The sequence below is a fragment of the Oncorhynchus masou genome, chromosome 12 (assembly GCF_036934945.1).
Source record: "Oncorhynchus masou masou isolate Uvic2021 chromosome 12, UVic_Omas_1.1, whole genome shotgun sequence".
NCBI lineage: Eukaryota > Metazoa > Chordata > Actinopteri > Salmoniformes > Salmonidae > Oncorhynchus > Oncorhynchus masou.
Window position 1 is genome coordinate 83993392 of NC_088223.1, and position 23238 is coordinate 84016629.

The following is a 23238-nucleotide window of genomic DNA, read 5'->3' on the forward strand; positions in this document are numbered from 1 at the left end:
CCAATCAGGGACTGATTTAGACCTGGAACGCCAGGTATTTGCAAATTATTATCAGGTAAAACAGAAAACCAGCAGGCTCTGGACCTCGTAGGGTAAGAGTTGAGTACCCCTGGTCTAGGTGATCCTATCCGCCACTCAAGGCTGTGTATGTAAATATATTTTAAATATGTATTGATAAGTCTACATGATCAGACTGAGCATTTCAATGGCAAAGGAGGCTCAGGGAAATAAATGATAAAAAATATATTTGTAGTTATTTTCATTAAATTAACAAACACGGTGATTTATTATACATACAGTGATGATGTCAAAATAAGATGTTAAAGACTGCATGGGGGTTTAACTGCCATTTTAATGTGTATATAAAGTTAGTCCTGGTACTAAATGCCTTGTATCATTTTCTTTAAACATCATTCCTTTCTCTCACAAATACCTCCAGGAATTGCATGAGATTGTACTGTGAACGGCTTAGATAGCATTAAAAATTGACAAACTTTTCTAAAGCTGACAAGTTGAAATGTAATTCACTGTATGTCAACACATGTAATTCATGGCACAATAATGTACTTCAGTAAAATACATAATGAATGGTTGGTAGCATACTGAACATTTTTGTCTATTCAAATAGCTAATACTTCCAGAAAACAAGGTGGTTTTGAAGTCGCCATTGGAAAAGCTACATCTAGGGTTAGGGTTAGTTAGGGCACCAAGCTTTGATATCAAGGAATTTCAACTGTACTTACATTCTTGTTTCTTGTCTTTTTTTGAGATCGTACTCAATCATATGTGCTCAGTCGGGTTACAGACCTGATTTAACCTCCCTAGCTGGAGTGTGGAGATTTTTATTCTCTCTTACAATCAGTGATTAAATTAATTAATAGCTGACAAGATTATTTCCCTGGGTAATCAATTGTTGAAGTACATCAACATCATTAGAGTTGTCCCCTGACTCAACAGATTTGAGTTGATTGTGGAAACCCTTTTTCAGGGGGGGTCAGAGTGCTGGGAAGGAGCCTAATTGTTATCTGTTTAAACAACTCTTCAACTGATTCTCTACATTGAGGTGACTCCCGCTGATGGAATGTAAAGACCCATGTTCTTAGCACCAGATATAATTGTTCCTTGAATTATGTTTATTTCGATATCCAATAGACACAACATATAGTAAATACATGGTAGCTATCTTTGACATGTGGAAGTGATGCTTTTGACTGTTGACTGGTTCAATCAACACCAATGAGAGGGCAGATAATGAATGGACTTCCTTGAGTAGCAATATGACTAGTGTAACGGCTTGGTTGATCATTGATTTGATGGACTTTGTTTATGTATTGTGCCACATCAGCATTTGCATACTATTGGTCTTCAAACAAAAAGAGACTGTTTCGTTGTATAATGCCAAATGTTAATTATTTCATGTTTTTTGGGGTCATTTAGAGGTATGTCCCTTTAAGTTATTCTACTTGTATTGGAATCCTGTCATTTGCTTTTCTAAATTTTGAAAAATACAAACAAAAAGACATCTAAAAACATATCACTTGTCATAGTACATTTCATAAAGTCATGTTATATTACATCGACAGTTCAGTTTGTTAGATCCCCTCAAGTTATCCCCCTAGAGTCCATTGACGCACCGATAATCAAAGTTACATACGGTATGTAAAAAAAAAAATGCACGAACATGATGGTGTTCTCCGTTTTATCAATATTTTATACTTCTTTTGATACCTAAAGGGGTCCTAAAATTCTAAATCATATAGCTAAATGATCCATATGTAGTATGACCATCTTAAAACAATATCATATGCCAGCTTAGCACCTCGCTCCCCAACATCTTAAAATCTTGCACGTCATTATTACATTTGAGTAATTTAGCAGATGTTCTTATCCAGAGTGACTAACAAGAGCAATTAGGGTTTCACATGTCAGTGCCTTGCTCCAAGGGCACATCTGCAGAAGTTTCACCTAGTCGGCTCAGGGATTCAAACCAGGAACCTTACAGTTACTGGCCCAATGCTCTTAACCACTAGGCTACCTGCCTCACTACAAATATTACATAACGCTATACATAATAGAAGAAGTGTTTTTCCTTTGTCATATATAATCAGATATGTGGATTAGGTCATTATGGGGTCGTTACTATAATTATCACTTACAAATATATTATACAATCAGGGTTTTATCTTTCCTGTTTGTTCAGGTCTTATGTAGTCCTAACCTTTTCTCCCTTTGGCACAACCTGGGGACACGATGCAGTTATATTAGGATGAACTCATAAAGGTGTTGTGACCTTGAATGTCAGGACATACCCTTTTGACTGGATCTGCTCCACTGCTCTGCTAGCTCTTTGCGGAACATCTCCAGCAGAAAGAGGTTCACAAGAGATGAAAAGTTGACAGAAGGGGTCTCCTTCTGAAAGGCCATGTAGATACGAGATATGCTAGGACAAAACCCTAGTTGACAGTATGGCCCCTGATTGGCAGTTGGCGTGAGTTCCTGAGAAGCAAAGTAAAGAAGCCAGCTGTTACCTCAGAAACATCTTTATTACAGGTTCTCTACTCCATTCCTTTGCTTACCCAGTACACATGTAGTGGCATTATGGGATATCACAGAGGCACCAACAGAGAAGGAAACAACACAGAAGACCTCCCACGAGGGAGATAAGGACTAGATGAGGATGAGGAAAAACACAGCAGAAAGAGGGACGAAGAGGACTTCCAAAGTGGACATTGTATTGATACAGTACAATAGATACTTAAGGTTATTTTAAATATTATATGATCTACCCTTGAGCAGTGTAATCTAATCATGAATTTTATCTCAAATTACTGTGCATAACAGACTTAATGCCGTATATATAACTGTCAGACAGCTGGCCTGGGACCAGGGAACCAACCAGAAACTCAAAGTACAATGTCGAGGAGGCATTAGGATCTTTCTGCACCTCTTTAATGATTCCGGGTGAGATATCATGCTGACCACATGGTCATCCTAAACACAGACAGTGGTCAACTGTTCAGAAGAAAGAAAACCCTCCAGAAGTAAAGTCCATTCTGCCCCAGGAAAGCAATGACTTCAGTGTAATCTCTCATTCTTCTGTCAGTGTGCTTGGTAAAGAGAGAGGAGAACATTTGAATTTAACACATCTAAAAAAAAAAAATTGATACCACTCAAATAAATGCATAGGAAAAGGTGAACGCATCACTTCAGTCACCAACAGTTCTTTGGAGCAGCATGCTGGATATATTAGCCAAGCATAAAACAAGCATTTCCCTTTAATCTTTAACCTTTAGTCATTGTACACAGATTAGGTTCGAGATACACCATACAACCGCTCTTACAGTCTCCAAAAGAATGCCATTTACTTACACAACCTGGGGAGGTCTTATCATAACTATTTAGAGTTATGAATGCAATGATAGCTCTGTGAAAATGCATTATGTGTAAATACACATTTGCCTGTATTATTAGACTCCGTGAGTGTTATAGATTTACCTACCCTCTTAAAGATGATGGATTTAGCTGATGCAAAATGAAACCAACAGCTAAATACCAGGGTGAGAGAACAAGTGAGCCTTGAGAAATAACAGGGTCATATGTCGCTCTTTTGACGTTGGAGTTCACATGTGAGGTACTCCAACCCCAAATTACTCCCCCTATAAAGGACAAGCTGTTCTCTCCACTGGGCCGCACTAATAACCCACTTCCAATCTTTATAATGACTGAGAATGGCTATGAGGATAACACTGCCTTTCTTGGGGAATGGGGACCGTTCCAACAGATGGTGTTCTTTCTCTTATGTTTGAGTATCATCCCTAACGGCTTTACAGGTATGTCTATTGTGTTCATCGGTGATACACCATCCCACCATTGCCTCATACCAGCAAATGCGAACATTACTGGCGAATGGAGAAATCACAGTATTCCTTTGGAGGAGGAAAGCGGGACTGTTGTGCTCAGTAAATGCGCCAGATACAAACTCGATGTCATAAAGAGTTTCTCAGAAAGAGGTTATGTCCCAGGAATTGATGTCAACGTTTCTGAAATACAACACGAGACCTGTTTGGATGGCTGGGAATACGATCGGGGGACGTACATCTCCACTATTGTGTCCGAGGTATGATTAGATGCGACGGTTAAAACGGGTGGGGTTTTTGTTTTATTTCGGTTGTCTGTCTGGATACGATGTTTTTTAATGGGAGTCAAACATTGTTGCAGCGAGTGAAACAGTGTTGCATTGCTTCCACTCACTTTATAGCTAGCTATACTGTGACACATTTTGTGGGAGTAAAATGTTGTTGCAGCGAGTGAAACAGTGTTGCGTTGCTTTCGCTGTAATTTTGTAGCTATTCCGTGGCAAATTAACTAAGTACTTGGCAAAGTATTAATTTATGCATCACTGCACAGTTGTTAGCATATTCCATCATCAACGTTTGGGAATGTAGGCTATTCACCATACGGGTTCCAACTGCATATTGCATAGGCTATACGATGAGCTCACGTTCTGAAATGTTTGCCTTCACAAAAGGCTATTGATCTCAGATGAACAGGCATCCTCCATGTGGTCCACAGTAGGCCTAGATGAAGAACGTAATTGTACAACCTACCAATAATCCATAACGACAAATTACTTGTTTTTTAAACTAAATCTATTCACCTGATCTTCCCAAACTTCTCACCTATATGTTATTTTTTTTACGATTTAGCCCAATGATTGTTCATATTGCCCAACTACTATGTCCACTGTATGTCCAATTATTTTGCCCATCATTCTGCAGTGATGGGGCGGCAGTGTAGCCTAGTGGTTAGAGCATTGGACTAGTAACCGAAAGGTTGCAAGTTCAAATCCCCGAGCTGACAAGGTACAAAATCTGTCGTTCTGCCCCTGAACAGGCAGTTAACCCACTGTTCCTAGGCCGTCAATGAAAATAAGAATTTGTTCTTAACTGACTTGCCTAGTAAAATAAAGGTAAAAAATAAATAATTCATTATCCCTTATTGTGTTCATTTTATCGGCCTAATGCTCTCTCTCTCTCTCTGTGTGTATGTGTGTGTGTGTCTGTGTGATTGTTTGTATGAGTGTAGTGGGACCTGGTGTGTGCTGATAAGTGGAAGAACCCATTGACTTCTTCTGTGTTCTTCTGTGGTGTCCTCACTGGCTCCTTCCTCTCTGGCCAGCTCTCTGACAGGTAATGGATGGCCTGTAGTCCCAAGTGGCACACTTTTCCCTACATAGTGTGCACTATTTTGACCAGGTCCAATAGGTCTCTGTTCAATAAGAGTGCACAATCTAGGGAAAATGGTGCCATTTGGAACAAACCCTGTCACATGTTTAGCTTTGCTGTCATCTTTATTTTGGACACTTCCTCCCCAATGCTTGGCTATGCGTTTTCTGTTTTTCATAATTTCCTTGGAGATTAGTTTTAGCAGTAAGCACAGACAACTTTTACACAGTGTCCCATAAAAACATTTTATATCCTTACTTTATTGGAGGATCATTTAGAATTCTTCACCTGATTGAAGATGTTTAGGAAAAGCCTACTCATAATCTGCATGTGGATGATTTCAACCTAACTTTTATTTCTCTCAGGTTTGGGAGGAAAAATGTTCTCTTTGCCACCATGGGAGTTCAGACTGTGTTCACATTTATCCAGGTCTTCTCTCCAACCTGGGTTGTATTCTGTGCCTTATTCTTTGTTGTCGGGATGGGGCAAATCTCAAATTATGTGGCTGCATTTGTGCTAGGTATCTTTATTTATCTTGATCATTCATTCATGATTTTATCCAATGTCATTATTACACAGTTGTTACTGTGCACAATGTTTTCTTTACGCCCGATGCACCATTTAACTTCTCATACAATTTAGAAATTCTTCTCATCTACAGGAACTGAAATTTTATCTCCATCCAAACGGATAATCTACTCCACTCTTGGAGTTTGTATGTTCTACACCATTGGCTACACGCTCCTTCCAGCAGTGGCCTTCTTCATCAGAGACTGGAGGATGCTGATGCTAGCCCTCACCCTCCCAGGCTTCCTTTATGTCCCTTTTTGGTGGTAGGTGTGTGTAATATACTGTATGCAGGGTATTCAATCCTTCACTAAAGCCCATTCAATTACTTGACTTTGATATAGCATGAGTGCCAGTCTGTCTGTGCTATCATCCTAACTCCATGTCACTCATTGTCATGCCAATTCATTTTGGCTTGATAGTAACGGCAAGGGAGTTTGCAAGAGCAGAAACAGATCTGGGACCAGGCTAGCTTTGATATGAACCTGGTTATTTTTTGTGATGTTGCAGGTTCATCCCAGAGTCTCCCAGATGGCTGCTCTCTCAGGGAAGAGTGAAGGAGGCTGAGGCCATACTGAGAGATGCTGCCAGGAGGAACAGAGTCACAGCACCAGAGGTCATCTTCCGGCCTGTACAGGTGATTTCTTCACTCCCAATCCCAGATCAACCTTTAGCTTTTACCGTTATGCACATACTGAAGCTCTGACAATATTGTGAAGGTAATAACAATAAGGCTATAGCCATGCTCTCTAGATTATGTGGAATTCTTACCATATTGATCACATAGAATCCTCTCAGTCACACAAAAGTAATTTTGTGTGAACTCACATAAACCGCCACAATGACAGCCTATGGACCTGGTCAAGATTCAAAACACTCTTATGTCATTGGAATTGTTCCGCTACTTGTTCATTCATCTCTCTCCATTTGTGTGATTTATGATTATTAGCAGCCTACTGATAAGAACAAAAAAATAAAAGAACCCCATGGTGTTTGGAATGTCTGTCTGTCTGTTTACTAATCTCACTGTGAATTCGACTAGTCCAGTCAAGGTTTCTCACTGTGAACTCGACTAGTACAGTCAAGGTTTCTCACTGTGAACTTGATTTGTCCAGTCAAGGTTTCTCACTGTGAACTCGACTAGTACAGTCAAGGTTTCTCACTGTGAACTTGATTTGTCCAGTCAAGGCTTCTCACTGTGAACTCGACTAGTACAGTCAAGGTTTCTCACTGTGAACTTGATTTGTCCAGTCAAGGCTTCTCACTGTGAACTTGATTTGTCCAGTCAAGGCTTCTCACTGTGAATTCAAATAGTCCAGTCAAGGCTTCTCACTGTGAACTCAAATAGTCCAGTCAAGGCTTCTCACTGTGAAGTTGAATAGTCCAGTCAAGGCTTCTCACTGTGAACTCAAATAGTCTAGTCAAGGCTTCTCACCGTGAACTCGACTAGTCCAGTCAAGGCTTCTCACTGTAAACTTGATTTGTCCAGTAAAGGCTTCTCACTGTGAACTCAAATAGTCCAGTCTAGGCTTCTCACTTTGAACTTGAATAGTCCAGTCAAGGCTTCTCACTGTGAACTCGAATAGTCCAGTCAAGGCTTCTCACTGTGAACTCAAATAGTCCAGTCAAGGCTTCTCACTTTGAACTTGAATAGTCCAGTCAAGGCTTCTCACTGTGAACTCAAATAGTCCAGTCAAGGCTTCTCACCGTGAACTCGACTAGTCCAGTCAAGGCTTCACACTGTGAACTCGACTAGTCCAGTCAGGGCTTCTCACTGTGAACTCAACTAGTCCAGTCAAGGCTTCTCACTGTGAACTTGAATAGTCCAGTCAAGGCTTCTCACTGTGAACTTGATTTGTCCAGTGAAGGCTTCTCACTGTGAACTCAAATAGTCCAGTCAAGGCTTCTCACTGTGAACTTGATTTGTCCAGTAAAGGCTTCTCACTGTGAACTCAAATAGTCCAGTCAAGGCTTCTCACTTTGAACTTGAATAGTCCAGTCAAGGCTTCTCACTGTGAACTCGACTAGTCCAGTCAAGGCTTCTCACTGTGAACTCGACTAGTCCAGTCAAGGCTTCTCACTGTGAACTTGACTAGTCCAGTCAAGGCTTCTCACCGTGAAGGTTTCTCACTGTGAACTGATAGTCCAGTCCAGTCAAGTCAAGGCTTCTCACTTTGAACTTGAATAGTCCAGTCAAGGCTTCTCACCGTGAACTCGACTAGTCCAGTCAAGGCTTCTCACCGTGAAATCGACTAGTCCAGTCAAGGCTTCTCACTGTGAACTCGACTAGTCCAGTCAATGCTTCTCACTGTGAACTTGAATAGTCCAGTCAAGGCTTCTCAAGCTTTTGTTTCTGAGTTTCTAACCTTTTCTGGAGGTATCATGCATTGCATTGCAGGCCTACAGGTAGCTAGTACTTTCCTCCAGGGAGTTGTAAGACAAAGGAAAGGAAAGGGGGGATACCTAGTCAATTGCACAACTGAATGCATTCAACTGAAATGTGTCTTCCGCATTTAACCCAACCCCTCTGAATCAGAGAGGTGCAGGGGGCTGCCTTAATGGACATCCACGTCATCGTCGACCGGGGAACAGTGGGTTAACTGCCTTGCTCAGGGGCAGAATGACAGATTTGTACCTTGTCACCTTGGCCTTTATTAAAGCATCTCAGAGTACAGGTACTGATCTAGGATATTTAATGGACACGGTGACCTGATCCTAGATCAGCACTCCTACTCTAAGATTATTAATGAATACAATCCAGTGTGTTTGACCTGATGTGGTGTACATGACCTGTAAAATTACCTCCAGGCTAACTTGTGTTATGTGTATTTGCGTATCTTATCTGGGGTGGCAGGGTAGCCTAGTGGTTAGAGCATTGGACTAGTAACCGGAAGGTTGCAAATCTGGTACAAATCTGGTACAAATCTGTCTTTCTGCCCCTGAACAGGTTGTTAACCCACTGTTCCTAGGCCATCATTGAAAATAAAGAATTTGTTCTTAACTGACTTGCCTAGTTAAATAAAGGTAAATAAAATATCTCCTTCACTTCCCAATGTGGCTTGCTGTCACATAAATTGTATAACTGTCCTTTGAAACTCTTGGCTGGGCCTGTAGGTCAACCCATTGCACAAGTTTAATTAAGCATGCCTGTTGTGACAAGTGTGCTTTACTGTACTGCAGTTAGAGGCCAAGGCTGGGAAGTTGGTGGTCCACAACATCTGTGATCTGGTGAGGTCCAGCAACATCCGTTGGGTGTCCATCACGCTGTGGCTGGTCTGGTGAGTCTTGTCCATCCCCTGACACCCTGCATCGCCAATAACAAACAAAACACCTCTGCCCCATAAACCCAGATACGTGGTCAAAAATGCTTATATAACTGACTTTTTTATCCTCATCTTGGTTTCCAACCTCATACAAGAATTACTCCCACACAGATAATGTTATCTAGGGGTTCCCACACAGATTCTGTTACCTCGGGGTCATTCATTTTGTTGAAGTTTTGGTCGACTAAATGCCTTTTACAGTCTGACTTCTTGTATGAGGAGCTAAGTAATGGTGCTTGAATTGTTGCTTTCCTTCACTGCACCGTTATGACAGAGGGTTTCATTCCCTGCACCGTTATGACAGAGGGTTTCATTCCCTGCACCGTTATGACAGAGGGTTTCATTCCCTGCACCGTTATGACAGAGGGTTTCATTCCCTGCACCGTTATGACAGAGGGTTTCATTCCCTGCACCGTTATGACAGAGGGTTTCATTCCCTGCACCGTTATGACAGAGGGTTTCATTCCCTGCACCGTCATTCCCTGCACCAGTTTCATTCCCTGCAACATAACAGAGGGTTTCATTCCCTTCACCATTATGACAGAGGGTTTCATTCCCTTCACCATTATGACAGAGGGTTTCATTCCCTGCACTGTTATGACAGAGGGTTTAATTCCCTGCACCGTTATAACAGAGGGTTTCATTCCCTTCACCATTATGACAGAGGGTTTCATTCCCTTCACCATTATGACAGAGGGTTTAATTCCCTGCACCGTTATGACAGAGGGTTTCATTCCCTGCACCGTTATGACAGAGGGTTTCATTCCCTGCACCGTTATGACAGAGGGTTTCATTCCCTGCACCGTTATGACAGAGGGTTTCATTCCCTGCACCGTTATAACAGAGGGTTTCATTCCCTGCACCATTATAACAGAGGGTTTCATTCCCTGCACTGTTATGACAGAGGGTTTCATTCCCTGCACCGTTATGACAGAGGGTTTAATTCCCTGCACCGTCCCTTCACTGTAATGACAGAGGGTTTCATTCCCTTCACCGTTATGACAGAGGGTTTCATTCCCTTCACCGTTATGACAGAGGGTTTCATTCCCTGCACCGTTATGACAGAGGGTTTCATTCCCTGCACCGTTATGACAGAGGGTTTCATTCCCTGCACTGTTATGACAGAGGGTTTCATTCCCTGCACCGTTATGACAGAGGGTTTCATTCCCTGCACTGTTATGGGTTTCAGAGGGTTTCATTCCCTGACACTGTTATGACAGAGGGTTTCATTCCCTGCACTGTTATGACAGAGGGTTTCATTCCCTGCACTGTTATGACAGAGGGTTTCATTCCCTGCACCGTTATGACAGAGGGTTTCATTCCCTGCACTGTTATGCAGAGGGTTTCATTCCCTGCACTGTTATGACAGAGGGTTTCATTCCCTGCACTGTTATGACAGAGGGTTTCATTCCCTGCACTGTTATGACAGAGGGTTTCATTCCCTGCACTGTTATGACAGAGGGTTTCATTCCCTGCACCGTTATGACAGAGGGTTTCATTGCCTGCACCGTTATGACAGAGGGTTTCATTCCCTGCACTGTTATGACAGAGGGTTTCATTCCCTTCACCATTATGACAGAGGGTTTCATTCCCTTCACCATTATGACAGAGGGTTTCATTCCCTTCACCATTATGACAGAGGGTTTCATTCCCTGCACCGTTATGACAGAGGGTTTCATTCTCTGCACTGTTATGCAGAGGGTTTCATTCCCTGCACTGTTATGACAGAGGGTTTCATTCCCTGCACTGTTATGACAGAGGGTTTCATTCCCTGCACTGTTATGACAGAGGGTTTCATTCCCTGCACCGTTATGACAGAGGGTTTCATTCCCTGCACCGTTATGACAGAGGGTTTCATTCCCTGCACTGTTATGCAGAGGGTTTCATTCCCTGCACTGTTATGCAGAGGGTTTCATTCCCTGCACTGTTATGACAGAGGGTTTCATTCCCTTCACCATTATGACAGAGGGTTTCATTGCCTGCACCGTTATGACAGAGGGTTTCATTCCCTGCACTGTTATGACAGAGGGTTTCATTCCCTTCACCATTATGACAGAGGGTTTCATTCCCTTCACCATTATGACAGAGGGTTTCATTCCCTTCACCATTATGACAGAGGGTTTCATTCCCTGCACCGTTATGACAGAGGGTTTCATTCCCTGCACTGTTATGACAGAGGGTTTCATTCCCTGCACTGTTATGACAGAGGGTTTCATTCCCTGCACTGTTATGACAGAGGGTTTCATTCCCTGCACTGTTATGACAGAGGGTTTCATTCCCTGCACCGTTATGACAGAGGGTTTCATTCCCTGCACCGTTATGACAGAGGGTTTCATTCCCTGCACCGTTATGACAGAGGGTTTCATTCCCTGTTATGACAGAGGGTTTCATTCCCTGTTATAACAGAGGGTTTCATTCCCTGCACCATTATAACAGAGGGTTTCATTCCCTGCACCGTTATGACAGAGGGTTTCATTCCCTGTACTGTTATGACAGAGGGTTTCATTCCCTGCACCGTTATGACAGAGGGTTTCATTCCCTGCACCATTATGACAGAGGGTTTCATTCCCTGCACTGTTATGACAGGGGTTTCATTCCCTGCACCGTTATAACAGAGGGTTTCATTCCCTTCACCATTATGACAGAGGGTTTCATTCCCTGCACCGTTATGACAGAGGGTTTAATTCCCTTCACTGTAATGACAGAGGGTTTCATTCCCTTCACCGTTATGACAGAGGGTTTCATTCCCTTCACCGTTATGACAGAGGGTTTCATTCCCTGCACCGTTATGACAGAGGGTTTCATTCCCTGCACCGTTATGACAGAGGGTTTCATTCCCTGCACTGTTATGACAGATGGTTTCATTCCCTGCACCGTTATGACAGAGGGTTTCATTCCCTGCACTGTTATGCAGAGGGTTTCATTCCCTGCACTGTTATGACAGAGGGTTTCATTCCCTGCACTGTTATGACAGAGGGTTTCATTCCCTGCACTGTTATGACAGAGGGTTTCATTCCCTGCACCGTTATGACAGAGGGTTTCATTTATGCAGAGGGTTTCATTCCCTGCACTGTTATGACAGAGGGTTTCATTCCCTGCACTGTTATGACAGAGGGTTTCATTCCCTGCACTGTTATGACAGAGGGTTTCATTCCCTGCACTGTTATGACAGAGGGTTTCATTCCCTGCACTGTTATGACAGAGGGTTTCATTGCCTGCACACCGTTATGACAGAGGGTTTCATTCCCTGCACTGTTATGACAGAGGGTTTCATTCCCTTCACCATTATGACAGAGGGTTTCATTCCCTTCACCATTATGACAGAGGGTTTCATTCCCTTCACCATTATGACAGAGGGTTTCATTCCCTGCACCGTTATGACAGAGGGTTTCATTCCCTGCACTGTTATGACAGAGGGTTTCATTCCCTGCACTGTTATGACAGAGGGTTTCATTCCCTGCACTGTTATGACAGAGGGTTTCATTCCCTGCACTGTTATGACAGAGGGTTTCATTCCCTGCACCGTTATGACAGAGGGTTTCATTCCCTGCACCATTATGACAGAGGGTTTCATTCCCTGCACTGTTATGCAGAGGGTTTCATTCCCTGCACTGTTATGCAGAGGGTTTCATTCCCTGCACTGTTATGACAGAGGGTTTCATTCCCTTCACCATTATGACAGAGGGTTTCATTGCCTGCACCGTTATGACAGAGGGTTTCATTCCCTGCACTGTTATGACAGAGGGTTTCATTCCCTTCACCATTATGACAGAGGGTTTCATTCCCTTCACCATTATGACAGAGGGTTTCATTCCCTTCACCATTATGACAGAGGGTTTCATTCCCTGCACCGTTATGACAGAGGGTTTCATTCCCTGCACTGTTATGCAGAGGGTTTCATTCCCTGCACTGTTATGACAGAGGGTTTCATTCCCTGCACTGTTATGACAGAGGGTTTCATTCCCTGCACTGTTATGACAGAGGGTTTCATTCCCTGCACCGTTATGACAGAGGGTTTCATTCCCTGCACCGTTATGACAGAGGGTTTCATTCCCTGCACTGTTATGCAGAGGGTTTCATTCCCTGCACTGTTATGACAGAGGGTTTCATTCCCTGCACTGTTATGACAGAGGGTTTCATTCCCTGCACTGTTATGACAGAGGGTTTCATTCCCTGCACTGTTATGCAGAGGGTTTCATTCCCTGCACTGTTATGACAGAGGGTTTCATTCCCTTCACCATTATGACAGAGGGTTTCATTCCCTGCACTGTTATGACAGAGGGTTTCATTCCCTTCACCATTATAACAGAGGGTTTCATTCCCTGCACTGTTATGACAGAGGGTTTCATTCCCTGCACTGTTATGACAGAGGGTTTCATTCCCTGCACTGTTATGACAGAGGGTTTCATTCCCTGCACTGTTATGACAGAGGGTTTCATTCCCTGCACCGTTATGACAGAGGGTTTCATTGCCTGCACCGTTATGACAGAGGGTTTCATTCCCTGCACTGTTATGACAGAGGGTTTCATTCCCTTCACCGTTATGACAGAGGGTTTCATTCCCTGCACTGTTATGACAGAGGGTTTCATTCCCTTCACCGTTATGACAGAGGGTTTCATTCCCTTCACCGTTATGACAGAGAGTTTCATTCCCTGTACTGTTATGACAGAGGGTTTCATTCCCTTCACTGTTATGACAGAGAGTTTCATTCCCTTCACTGTTATGACAGAGGGTTTCATTCCCTGCACTGTTATGACAGAGGGTTTCATTCCCTTCACCATTATGACAGAGGGTTTCATTCCCTGCACTGTTATGACAGAGGGTTTCATTCCCTTCACTGTTATGACAGAGGGTTTCATTCCCTTCACTGTTATGACAGAGAGTTTCATTCCCTTCACTGTTATGACAGAGAGTTTCATTCCCTGCACTGTTATGACAGAGGGTTTCATTCCCTGCACTGTTATGACAGAGGGTTTCATTCCCTGCACTGTTATGACAGAGGGTTTCATTCCCTGCACCGTTATGACAGAGGGTTTCATTCCCTGCACTGTTATGCAGAGGGTTTCATTCCCTGCACTGTTATGACAGAGGGTTTCATTCCCTGCACTGTTATGACAGAGGGTTTCATTCCCTGCACTGTTATGACAGAGGGTTTCATTCCCTGCACTGTTATGACAGAGGGTTTCATTCCCTGCACCGTTATGACAGAGGGTTTCATTGCCTGCACCGTTATGACAGAGGGTTTCATTCCCTGCACTGTTATGACAGAGGGTTTCATTCCCTTCACCATTATGACAGAGGGTTTCATTCCCTTCACCATTATGACAGAGGTTTCATTCCCTTCACCATTATGACAGAGGGTTTCATTCCCTGCACCGTTATGACAGAGGGTTTCATTCCCTGCACTGTTATGCAGAGGGTTTCATTCCCTGCACTGTTATGACAGAGGGTTTCATTCCCTGCACTGTTATGACAGAGGGTTTCATTCCCTGCACTGTTATGACAGAGGGTTTCATTCCCTGCACCGTTATGACAGAGGGTTTCATTCCCTGCACCGTTATGACAGAGGGTTTCATTCCCTGCACTGTTATGCAGAGGGTTTCATTCCCTGCACTGTTATGCAGAGGGTTTCATTCCCTGCACTGTTATGACAGAGGGTTTCATTCCCTTCACCATTATGACAGAGGGTTTCATTGCCTGCACCGTTATGACAGAGGGTTTCATTCCCTGCACTGTTATGACAGAGGGTTTCATTCCCTTCACCATTATGACAGAGGGTTTCATTCCCTTCACCATTATGACAGAGGGTTTCATTCCCTTCACCATTATGACAGAGGGTTTCATTCCCTGCACCGTTATGACAGAGGGTTTCATTCCCTGCACTGTTATGCAGAGGGTTTCATTCCCTGCACTGTTATGACAGTTGGTTTCATTCCCTGCACTGTTATGACAGAGGGTTTCATTCCCTGCACTGTTATGACAGAGGGTTTCATTCCCTGCACCGTTATGACAGAGGGTTTCATTCCCTGCACCGTTATGACAGAGGGTTTCATTCCCTGCACTGTTATGCAGAGGGTTTCATTCCCTGCACTGTTATGCAGAGGGTTTCATTCCCTGCACTGTTATGACAGAGGGTTTCATTCCCTGCACTGTTATGACAGAGGGTTTCATTCCCTGCACTGTTATGCAGAGGGTTTCATTCCCTGCACTGTTATACAGACAGGGTTTCATTCCCTTCACCATTATGACAGAGGGTTTCATTCCCTGCACTGTTATGACAGAGGGTTTCATTCCCTTCACCATTATAACAGAGGGTTTCATTCCCTGCACTGTTATGACAGAGGGTTTCATTCCCTGCACTGTTATGACAGAGGGTTTCATTCCCTGCACTGTTATGACAGAGGGTTTCATTCCCTGCACTGTTATGACAGAGGGTTTCATTCCCTGCACCCGTTATGACAGAGGGTTTCATTGCCTGCACCGTTATGACAGAGGGTTTCATTCCCTGCACTGTTATGACAGAGGGTTTCATTCCCTTCACCATTATGACAGAGGGTTTCATTCCCTTCACCATTATGACAGAGGGTTTCATTCCCTTCACCGTTATGACAGAGGGTTTAATTCCCTGCACTGTTATGACAGAGGGTTTCATTCCCTGCACCGTTATGACAGAGGGTTTCATTCCCTGCACCGTTATGACAGAGGGTTTCATTCCCTGCACTGTTATGCAGAGGGTTTCATTCCCTGCACTGTTATGCAGAGGGTTTCATTCCCTGCACTGTTATGACAGAGGGTTTCATTCCCTGCACTGTTATGACAGAGGGTTTCATTCCCTGCACTGTTATGCAGAGGGTTTCATTCCCTGCACTGTTATGACAGAGGGTTTCATTCCCTTCACCATTATGACAGAGGGTTTCATTCCCTGCACTGTTATGACAGAGGGTTTCATTCCTTCACCATTATAACAGAGGGTTTCATTCCCTGCACTGTTATGACAGAGGGTTTCATTCCCTGCACTGTTATGACAGAGGGTTTCATTCCCTGCACTGTTATGACAGAGGGTTTCATTCCCTGCACTGTTATGACAGAGGGTTTCATTCCCTGCACCGTTATGACAGAGGGTTTCATTGCCTGCACCGTTATGACAGAGGGTTTCATTCCCTGCACTGTTATGACAGAGGGTTTCATTCCCTTCACCATTATGACAGAGGGTTTCATTCCCTTCACCATTATGACAGAGGGTTTCATTCCCTTCACCGTTATGACAGAGGGTTTAATTCTGCACCGTTATAACAGAGGGTTTCATTCCCTTCACCGTTATGACAGAGGGTTTCATTCCCTTCACCGTTATGACAGAGAGTTTCATTCCCTGTACTGTTATGACAGAGGGTTTCATTCCCTTCACTGTTATGACAGAGAGTTTCATTCCCTTCACTGTTATGGCAGAGGGTTTCATTCCCTGCACTGTTATGACAGAGGGTTTCATTCCCTTCACCATTATGACAGAGGGTTTCATTCCCTGCACTGTTATGACAGAGGGTTTCATTCCCTTCACTGTTATGACAGAGGGTTTCATTCCCTTCACTGTTATGACAGAGAGTTTCATTCCCTTCACTGTTATGACAGAGAGTTTCATTCCCTGCACTGTTATGACAGAGGGTTTCATTCCCTTCACTGTCATGACAGAGGGTTTCATTCCCTTCACTGTTATGACAGAGAGTTTCATTCCCTTCACTGTTATGACAGAGGGTTTCATTCCCTGCACTGTTATGACAGAGGGTTTCATTCCCTTCACCGTTATGACAGAGGGTTTCATTCCCTGCACTGTTATGACAGAGGGTTTCATTCCCTTCACCGTTATGACAGAGGGTTTCATTCCCTTCACTGTTATGACAGAGAGTTTCATTCCCTTCACTGTTATGACAGAGAGTTTCATTCCCTGCACTGTTATGACAGAGGGTTTCATTCCCTTCACTGTTATGACAGAGGGTTTCATTCCCTGCACTGTTATGACAGAGGGTTTCATTCCCTTCACCGTTATGACAGAGGGTTTCATTCCCTGCACTGTTATGACAGAGGGTTTCATTCCCTTCACCGTTATGACAGAGGGTTTCATTCCCTTCACCGTTATGACAGAGAGTTTCATTCCCTGCACTGCTATGAAAGAGGGTTTCATTCCCTGCACCAGCATGGTACAGTAATGTGTGTTGATTGTCACTTCAAAACGGGCCCTGGTCAAGGGTAGTGCACTGTATAGGGAATTAGGTGGGACGCAAACAATGATGGATGCAACCCATGTTTTTTTCTCTTCAGGACCATTCTGTCCATCGGGTACTTTGCCTTGTCACTGAACACGTCCAACCTGGCAGGGAGCTCCTATCTGAACTGTTTCCTGTCTGCTGCCATTGAGGTCCCTGCCTATACCATGGCCTGGCTCATGTTCCGCTGCTGCCCCCGGCGCCTGTGTCTCTTCTCCACTCTGTTTCTGGGTGGGGTGGTGCTGCTCTGCATAAACCTCATACCACCAAGTAAGACTCAAACAAATATAGAGGTGATAACAGAATGCCTTTATGAATACATCTCCCTTAACAACAGAGAGAAATAGACATGCAGATTAAAATCAGATTGAATCAACAATATTGAGTTTGAAACCGGACAATTGATGACATAGAATGGTGACAAGAGTTCAGGTATAGAATAGTATATTACAATAACAAATGAACCCTTCTATAAGAATCTATGACATGACCTTCCTTGGCCCTCCATTGCTGTGTCCATGGCAGATCTGAGCTCTGTGTCCACTGCACTAGAGATGCTGGGGAAGTTTGGTGTGACTGCAGCTTTTTCCATCGTGTACGCCTACACTGCTGAGCTCTACCCCACTGTCGTGAGGAACACAGCCATAGGGGCCTGTTCTATGGCCTCCAGAGTGGGGAGCATCTCTGCCCCATACTTCATCTATCTGGGTGGGTAGGACTCCAAGCAAAGCTGAAGGAAAGACAGATGTGCACATGGAAGCACTACAGAGCAGTAATAACACCCTTTTGTCTCTTTGTTATTGTTTAGCCTATCACTGTCATGCGGAAGTTTAGTACTTTTTACTTTGTATTTTCTCAGAAACTACATGGAAAAATGTGTAATTACATACAGTAACTAGAAATTAACTATGGTGTTGAGTCTTGTGTAATGAACAACGGCGAGTCTAAGAGCAAGTGTACACAATCCCCATCACTTAAACAAATGGATTTTTATGTACTGCTTGTTACCGTGTAGTTTCTCGATAGGAAAATGAATAACGAACTGCAAGTATTGCTTGTTACCATATAGTTTCTCAATTAATACAAAACATTTAGTAGTAAAAAATATAGTGCTATCCTATCAACTCCTCTCCTCTCTCCTCTGTCCTCTCTGTCTGTTGGGTAGACACACATTCCCCTCCCTCTCTCCTCTGTCCTCTCTGTCTGTTGGGTAGACACACATTCCCCTCTCTCTCTCCTCTGTCCTCTCTGTCTGTTGGGTAGACACACATTCCCCTCTGTCCTCTCTGTCTGTTGGGTAGACACACATTCTCCTCTGTCCTCTCTGTCTGTTGGGTAGACACACATTCCCCTCCTCTCTCCTCTGTCCTCTCTGTCTGTTGGGTAGACACACATTCCCCTCCCTCTCTCCTCTGTCCTCTCTGTCTGTTGGGTAGACACACATTCCCCTCTCTCTCTCCTCTGTCCTCTCTGTCTGTTGGGTAGACACACATTCCCCTCTCTCTCTCCTCTGTCCTCTCTGTCTGTTGGGTAGACACACATCCCCTCCCTCTCTCTCTGTCCTCTCTGTCTGTTGGGTAGACACACATTCCCCTCCCTCTCTCCTCTGTCCTCTCTGTCTGTTGGGTAGACACACATTCCCCTCCCTCTCTCCTCTGTCCTCTCTGTCTGTTGGGTAGACACACATTCCCCTCCCTCTCTCCTCTGTCCTCTCTGTCTGTTGGGTAGACACACATTCCCCTCCCTCTCTCCTCTGTCCTCTCTGTCTGTTGGGTAGACACACATTCCCCTCCCTCTCTCTCTGTCCTCTCTGTCTGTTGGGTAGACACACATTCCCCTCCCTCTCTCCTCTGTCCTCTCTGTCTGTTGGGTAGACACACATTCCCCTCCCTCTCTCCTCTGTCCTCTCTGTCTGTTGGGTAGACACACATTCCCCTCCCTCTCCCTCATTAGTCAGATGTGTGTGATGGCTCTGTCCCCTCTGCCACTTCCTGTCCTGTCCAGTCTAGTCTGTATGAGTTTGGAACCCTTCCATCCCCCTCTCTCTCTGGCAACTGGGGCTTCCTCTTACCTTCTTACATTTACTCTTTACTGTATCCAGTCCTGGTCAAACTTGTTCAATGCAGTCAAACCAGGTGATTTATGCATCCAGACATCAAAGGAGCCTGGTGGGCGGAGCTATAGGAGGACGAGCTCATTGTAATGGCTGGAATGCAGTTAATGTAACGGAGTCAAACATGTTGTTTCCATATGTTTGATCTGTTTGATACCGTTATATTTATTCAATTTCAGCCATTACAATGAGCACACCCTCCTATAGCTCCTCCCACCAACCCCCTCTGCCAGACATACAGGCAGAAGCAGAGCATAAAACACTCTTGTCTCTTCACCTTTTGTTCAAAGCATTGTTTTGAGCTGATCTAATTGAAAACAATGTTTTCCACTCTCTCATGTATTGCTGCTGTCTTTGACACAGGAGGCTGTTCCAAGTCGCTGCCATACATTCTAATGGGGAGTCTTACAGCTCTGTCTGGGTTGCTTAGCCTCCTGCTGCCTGAGAGCCATCGTATGCCTCTTCCAGACACCATCACTCACATGCAGACCTTCCCAGGGTAAGGCCATCTAATACCAAGGCTGCTGTATGTGTGATGCTCTCTGCTGGCAGGGTAGTGTAACAGTGCCACAGGGACAACAGGGTTGTATTCCTTAGTGCACACCGTAGCAAACCCTTTTGCAATGGAAAACAAGAGTCTTAAATGACAAGTTCAGGATGTTTTGGTCCGTTTTCAGTTTGTTGGTTTCTAGGGACACAACCCAGCTGGTCAAAAGGGCACGGGGCACTGGAGTTATAATACATGAGCTCTACAATTGTACAGGTGGAAACATTTCATGTCGCATATTTAACAGTTTATATTCAAGAAGTTTGAACCCAAAACTTTGAGAATGTGAAAAGCATTTTTATCAACTTAGTTTATCAATAACCAACCATTATTTGAAGCTTACTTGAAACCAGAATCACACACTTGCAGAGATGATGTTTCTGAGATGATGATAAATGTCTATGTCAATGGTCTATTGTTTTTGCCTATCCCTTAGATGCAAGAAGAGATCCGTGTATAAACTGAGCCAATCTACAGGAGAGGAAGATGTGTCCCATACTTGGTGACAGCTACTGGACACCTCAGTTGTTCTTTCAACGTGTACTTGTATTACCTACCACATTGTGGAACTAACCAAGATGCTTATAAAGCACTTTTTCTATGCATTTTCTATGTATGAAGTATCAGTATTGTTTTGCATATTTTGTACTTAAAGTTGAAGTCGGAGGTTTACATACACCTTAGCCAAATACATTTAAACTCAGTTTTTCCACAATTCCTGACTTTTAATCCTTGTAAAATTTCCCTGTCTTAGGCCAGTTAGGACCACTTTATTGTAAGAATGTGAAATGTCAGAATAATAGTAGAGAGAATGATTTATTTCAGCTTTTACTTCTTTCATCACATTTCCAGTGGGTCAGATGTTTACATACACTCAGTTAGTATTTGGGAGCATTGCCTTTTAAATTGTTTAACTTGGGTCAAACGTTTTGGGTAGCCTTCCACAAGCTTCCCACGATAAGAATTGCATTTTGGCCCATTCCTCCTGACAGAGCTGGTGTAACTGAGTCAGGTTTGTAGGACATCTTGCTCGCACACACTTTTTCAGTTATGCCCACAAATTTTCTATAGGATTGAAGTGAGCGGCCTTTCAGTTTGTGTTGATATAGGACTCATTTTACTGTGGATATAGATACTTTTGTTACTGTTTCCTCCAGCAACTTGACAAGGTCCTTTGCTGTTGTTCTGGGATTGATTTGCACTTTTTGCACCAAAGTATGTTCATTTCTAGGAGACAGAACGCATCTCCTTCCTGAGCGGTATGACAGCTGCGTGGTCAAAAGCTGTTTATACTTGCATACTATTGTTTATACAGATGAACGTGGTACCTTCAGGCATTTGGAAATTGCTCCCAAGGATGAACCAGACAATTAGAACCAGACAATTAGACTATCAGAAGCTTCTAAAGCCATGACATCATTTTCTGGAACTTTCCAAGCTGTTTAAAGGCACAGTCAACTTAGCATATGTAAACTTCTGACCCACTGGAATTGTGATACAGTGCATTAATCTATCTGTAAACAATTATTGTAAAAATGACTTGTGTCATGTAGAAGGTAGATGTCCTAACCAACTTGCCAAAACAATAGTTTGTTTACAAGAAATATGTGGAGTGGTTGAAAAACAAGTTGTCATGACTCCAACCTAAGTGTCTGTAAACTTCCAACTTCAACTGTACTTTATTTGTACTTGCTGATTTTATAACTGCACATGTTTTATTTTTATATAGACTCTTGCCAGGATTTTGTACCTCACAGAGTAAGAGGACAACAACACATGTCCTAACAAAATAATGAATTCATAGTAAAATGCAGAGATGAGCCCTTTCACAGCTTCTCATAGAAATGTTAGCAACATAAACATTTATATATTAAGGTTGAACCAACAGATTACATGTAACAAAAATTATATACAAAATGATTATGTGAAATTGAATGAAACAATAATGTATGTTGATGCTAATATGATGTACAATATTCCATTATGTTTCTATATGATAACAATAGCATAATATATTTAATATGCCATATACTACTTTTTTAACAGTTTCATTCATTTTAATTAACTTAAACAACTTAACCAATTTTAATTAACTTAACTATGACACACCCCTCACTATTGTCATTGGTTACACTAATTGCACTGTTTGTCTACATAACCTGGTTCAAGTATTGATGACATTACCATGAGGAAGGCACAGTGATGCCGAAACGTTGGTAAATATCCATTAAATTGCTGGGAGTTTATACGGAGTGTGCAACTTATTTTATTTTTATAGTTTATTAGCCGTTAGTCAGCACCTCCACACAAACTATTGTTCTGGGTGTGCGCCAGCTCATGTTTTTTTTGTTTTTTTTTATCAACATAAAGACAGCAAATATATATTTGTAATATATAAGTACCAGTACCAGTCAAAAGGTTGAACACATCTACTCATTCAAGGGTTTTTATTTATTTTCACTATTTTCTTTCTACATTGTAGAATAGTGAAAACATCAAAACTATGAAAGAACACATATGGAATCATGTAGTAACCAAAATATGTAGAAAATAGTCAAAATAAAGAAATACCCTTGAATGAGTAGGTGTGTCCAAACCTTTGACTAGTACTGTATATATTAGAGTTTGAACAGAGTTTTTGTTCTTACATTGAGAATTGGTGTAAGTGTCTTAAAAAATGTTGTGGTATCCAATTGGTAGTTACAGTCTTGTCCCATCGCTGCAACTCCTATACGTACTCGGGAGAGGCGAAGGTCGAGAGCCGTGCATCCTCTGAAACACAACCCAGCCAAGACGCACTGCTTCTTGATACAATGCCCGCTTAACCCGGAAGCCAGCCGCACCAATGTGTCGGAGGAAACACTGTACACCCGGCGACCGTGTCAGCGTGCATTGCGCCCGGCCCGCCACAGGAGTCGCTAGTGCGCGATGAGACAGGAACATCCCTGCCGGCCAAACCCTCATGAAGATGGGCCAATTGTGCACTGCCCCATGAATCTCCCAGTTGTGGCCAGCTGCGACAGAGCCTGGACTTGAACCAGTATCTCTAGTAGCACTGTGATGCAGTGTCTTAGACCACCACTCAGGAGGCCAGGAGTGTTTTCTTGGCTTTTTGATAACCAAATAACAAATTCAAAATTGCATTGGTAGGCTCTTGGTATCAAAGCCTCTCCTCGAAAGATGTCTTTCATTTAACTTAAAATTA

At 43.2% G+C, this 23238-nt stretch overlaps 1 protein-coding gene across 3 annotated transcripts; it reads left to right on the plus strand.

Annotated features, from left to right (window-relative positions):
• Positions 1 to 3659: 3659 nt before the first annotated feature.
• Positions 3660 to 22611, plus strand: slc22a21 (solute carrier family 22 member 21). 3 transcript variants are annotated; one of them, XM_064982259.1, is made up of 10 exons: positions 3660 to 4117; positions 5086 to 5189; positions 5591 to 5745; positions 5887 to 6058; positions 6303 to 6429; positions 8973 to 9070; positions 17429 to 17643; positions 17899 to 18081; positions 19850 to 19985; positions 20470 to 22611. In XM_064982259.1, exons 1-10 carry the CDS (start codon positions 3719 to 3721, stop codon positions 20537 to 20539), a joined length of 1659 nt encoding a protein of 552 aa, XP_064838331.1. In that variant the 5' UTR covers positions 3660 to 3718; the 3' UTR covers positions 20540 to 22611. The 3 variants fall into 3 exon arrangements, 2 of the variants coding, with proteins under 2 accessions (XP_064838331.1, XP_064838332.1); XM_064982260.1 differs by having other exon boundaries at positions 17926 to 18081; XR_010457162.1 differs by lacking the exon at positions 20470 to 22611 and having other exon boundaries at positions 17899 to 18145; positions 19850 to 19940.
• Positions 22612 to 23238: the final 627 nt, after the last annotated feature.

Bases quoted from the DNA above. Each gene is read 5' to 3' on its own strand.
- slc22a21 (XM_064982259.1), top strand. From the start codon at position 3,719: ATGACTGAGAATGGCTATGAGGATAACACTGCCTTTCTTGGGGAATGG. The intron at 5,190-5,590 runs GTAATGGATGGC...TATTTCTCTCAG, and splicing joins TCTGGCCAGCTCTCTGACAG to GTTTGGGAGGAAAAATGTTC. The intron at 6,430-8,972 runs GTGATTTCTTCA...ACTGTACTGCAG, and splicing joins TCATCTTCCGGCCTGTACAG to TTAGAGGCCAAGGCTGGGAA.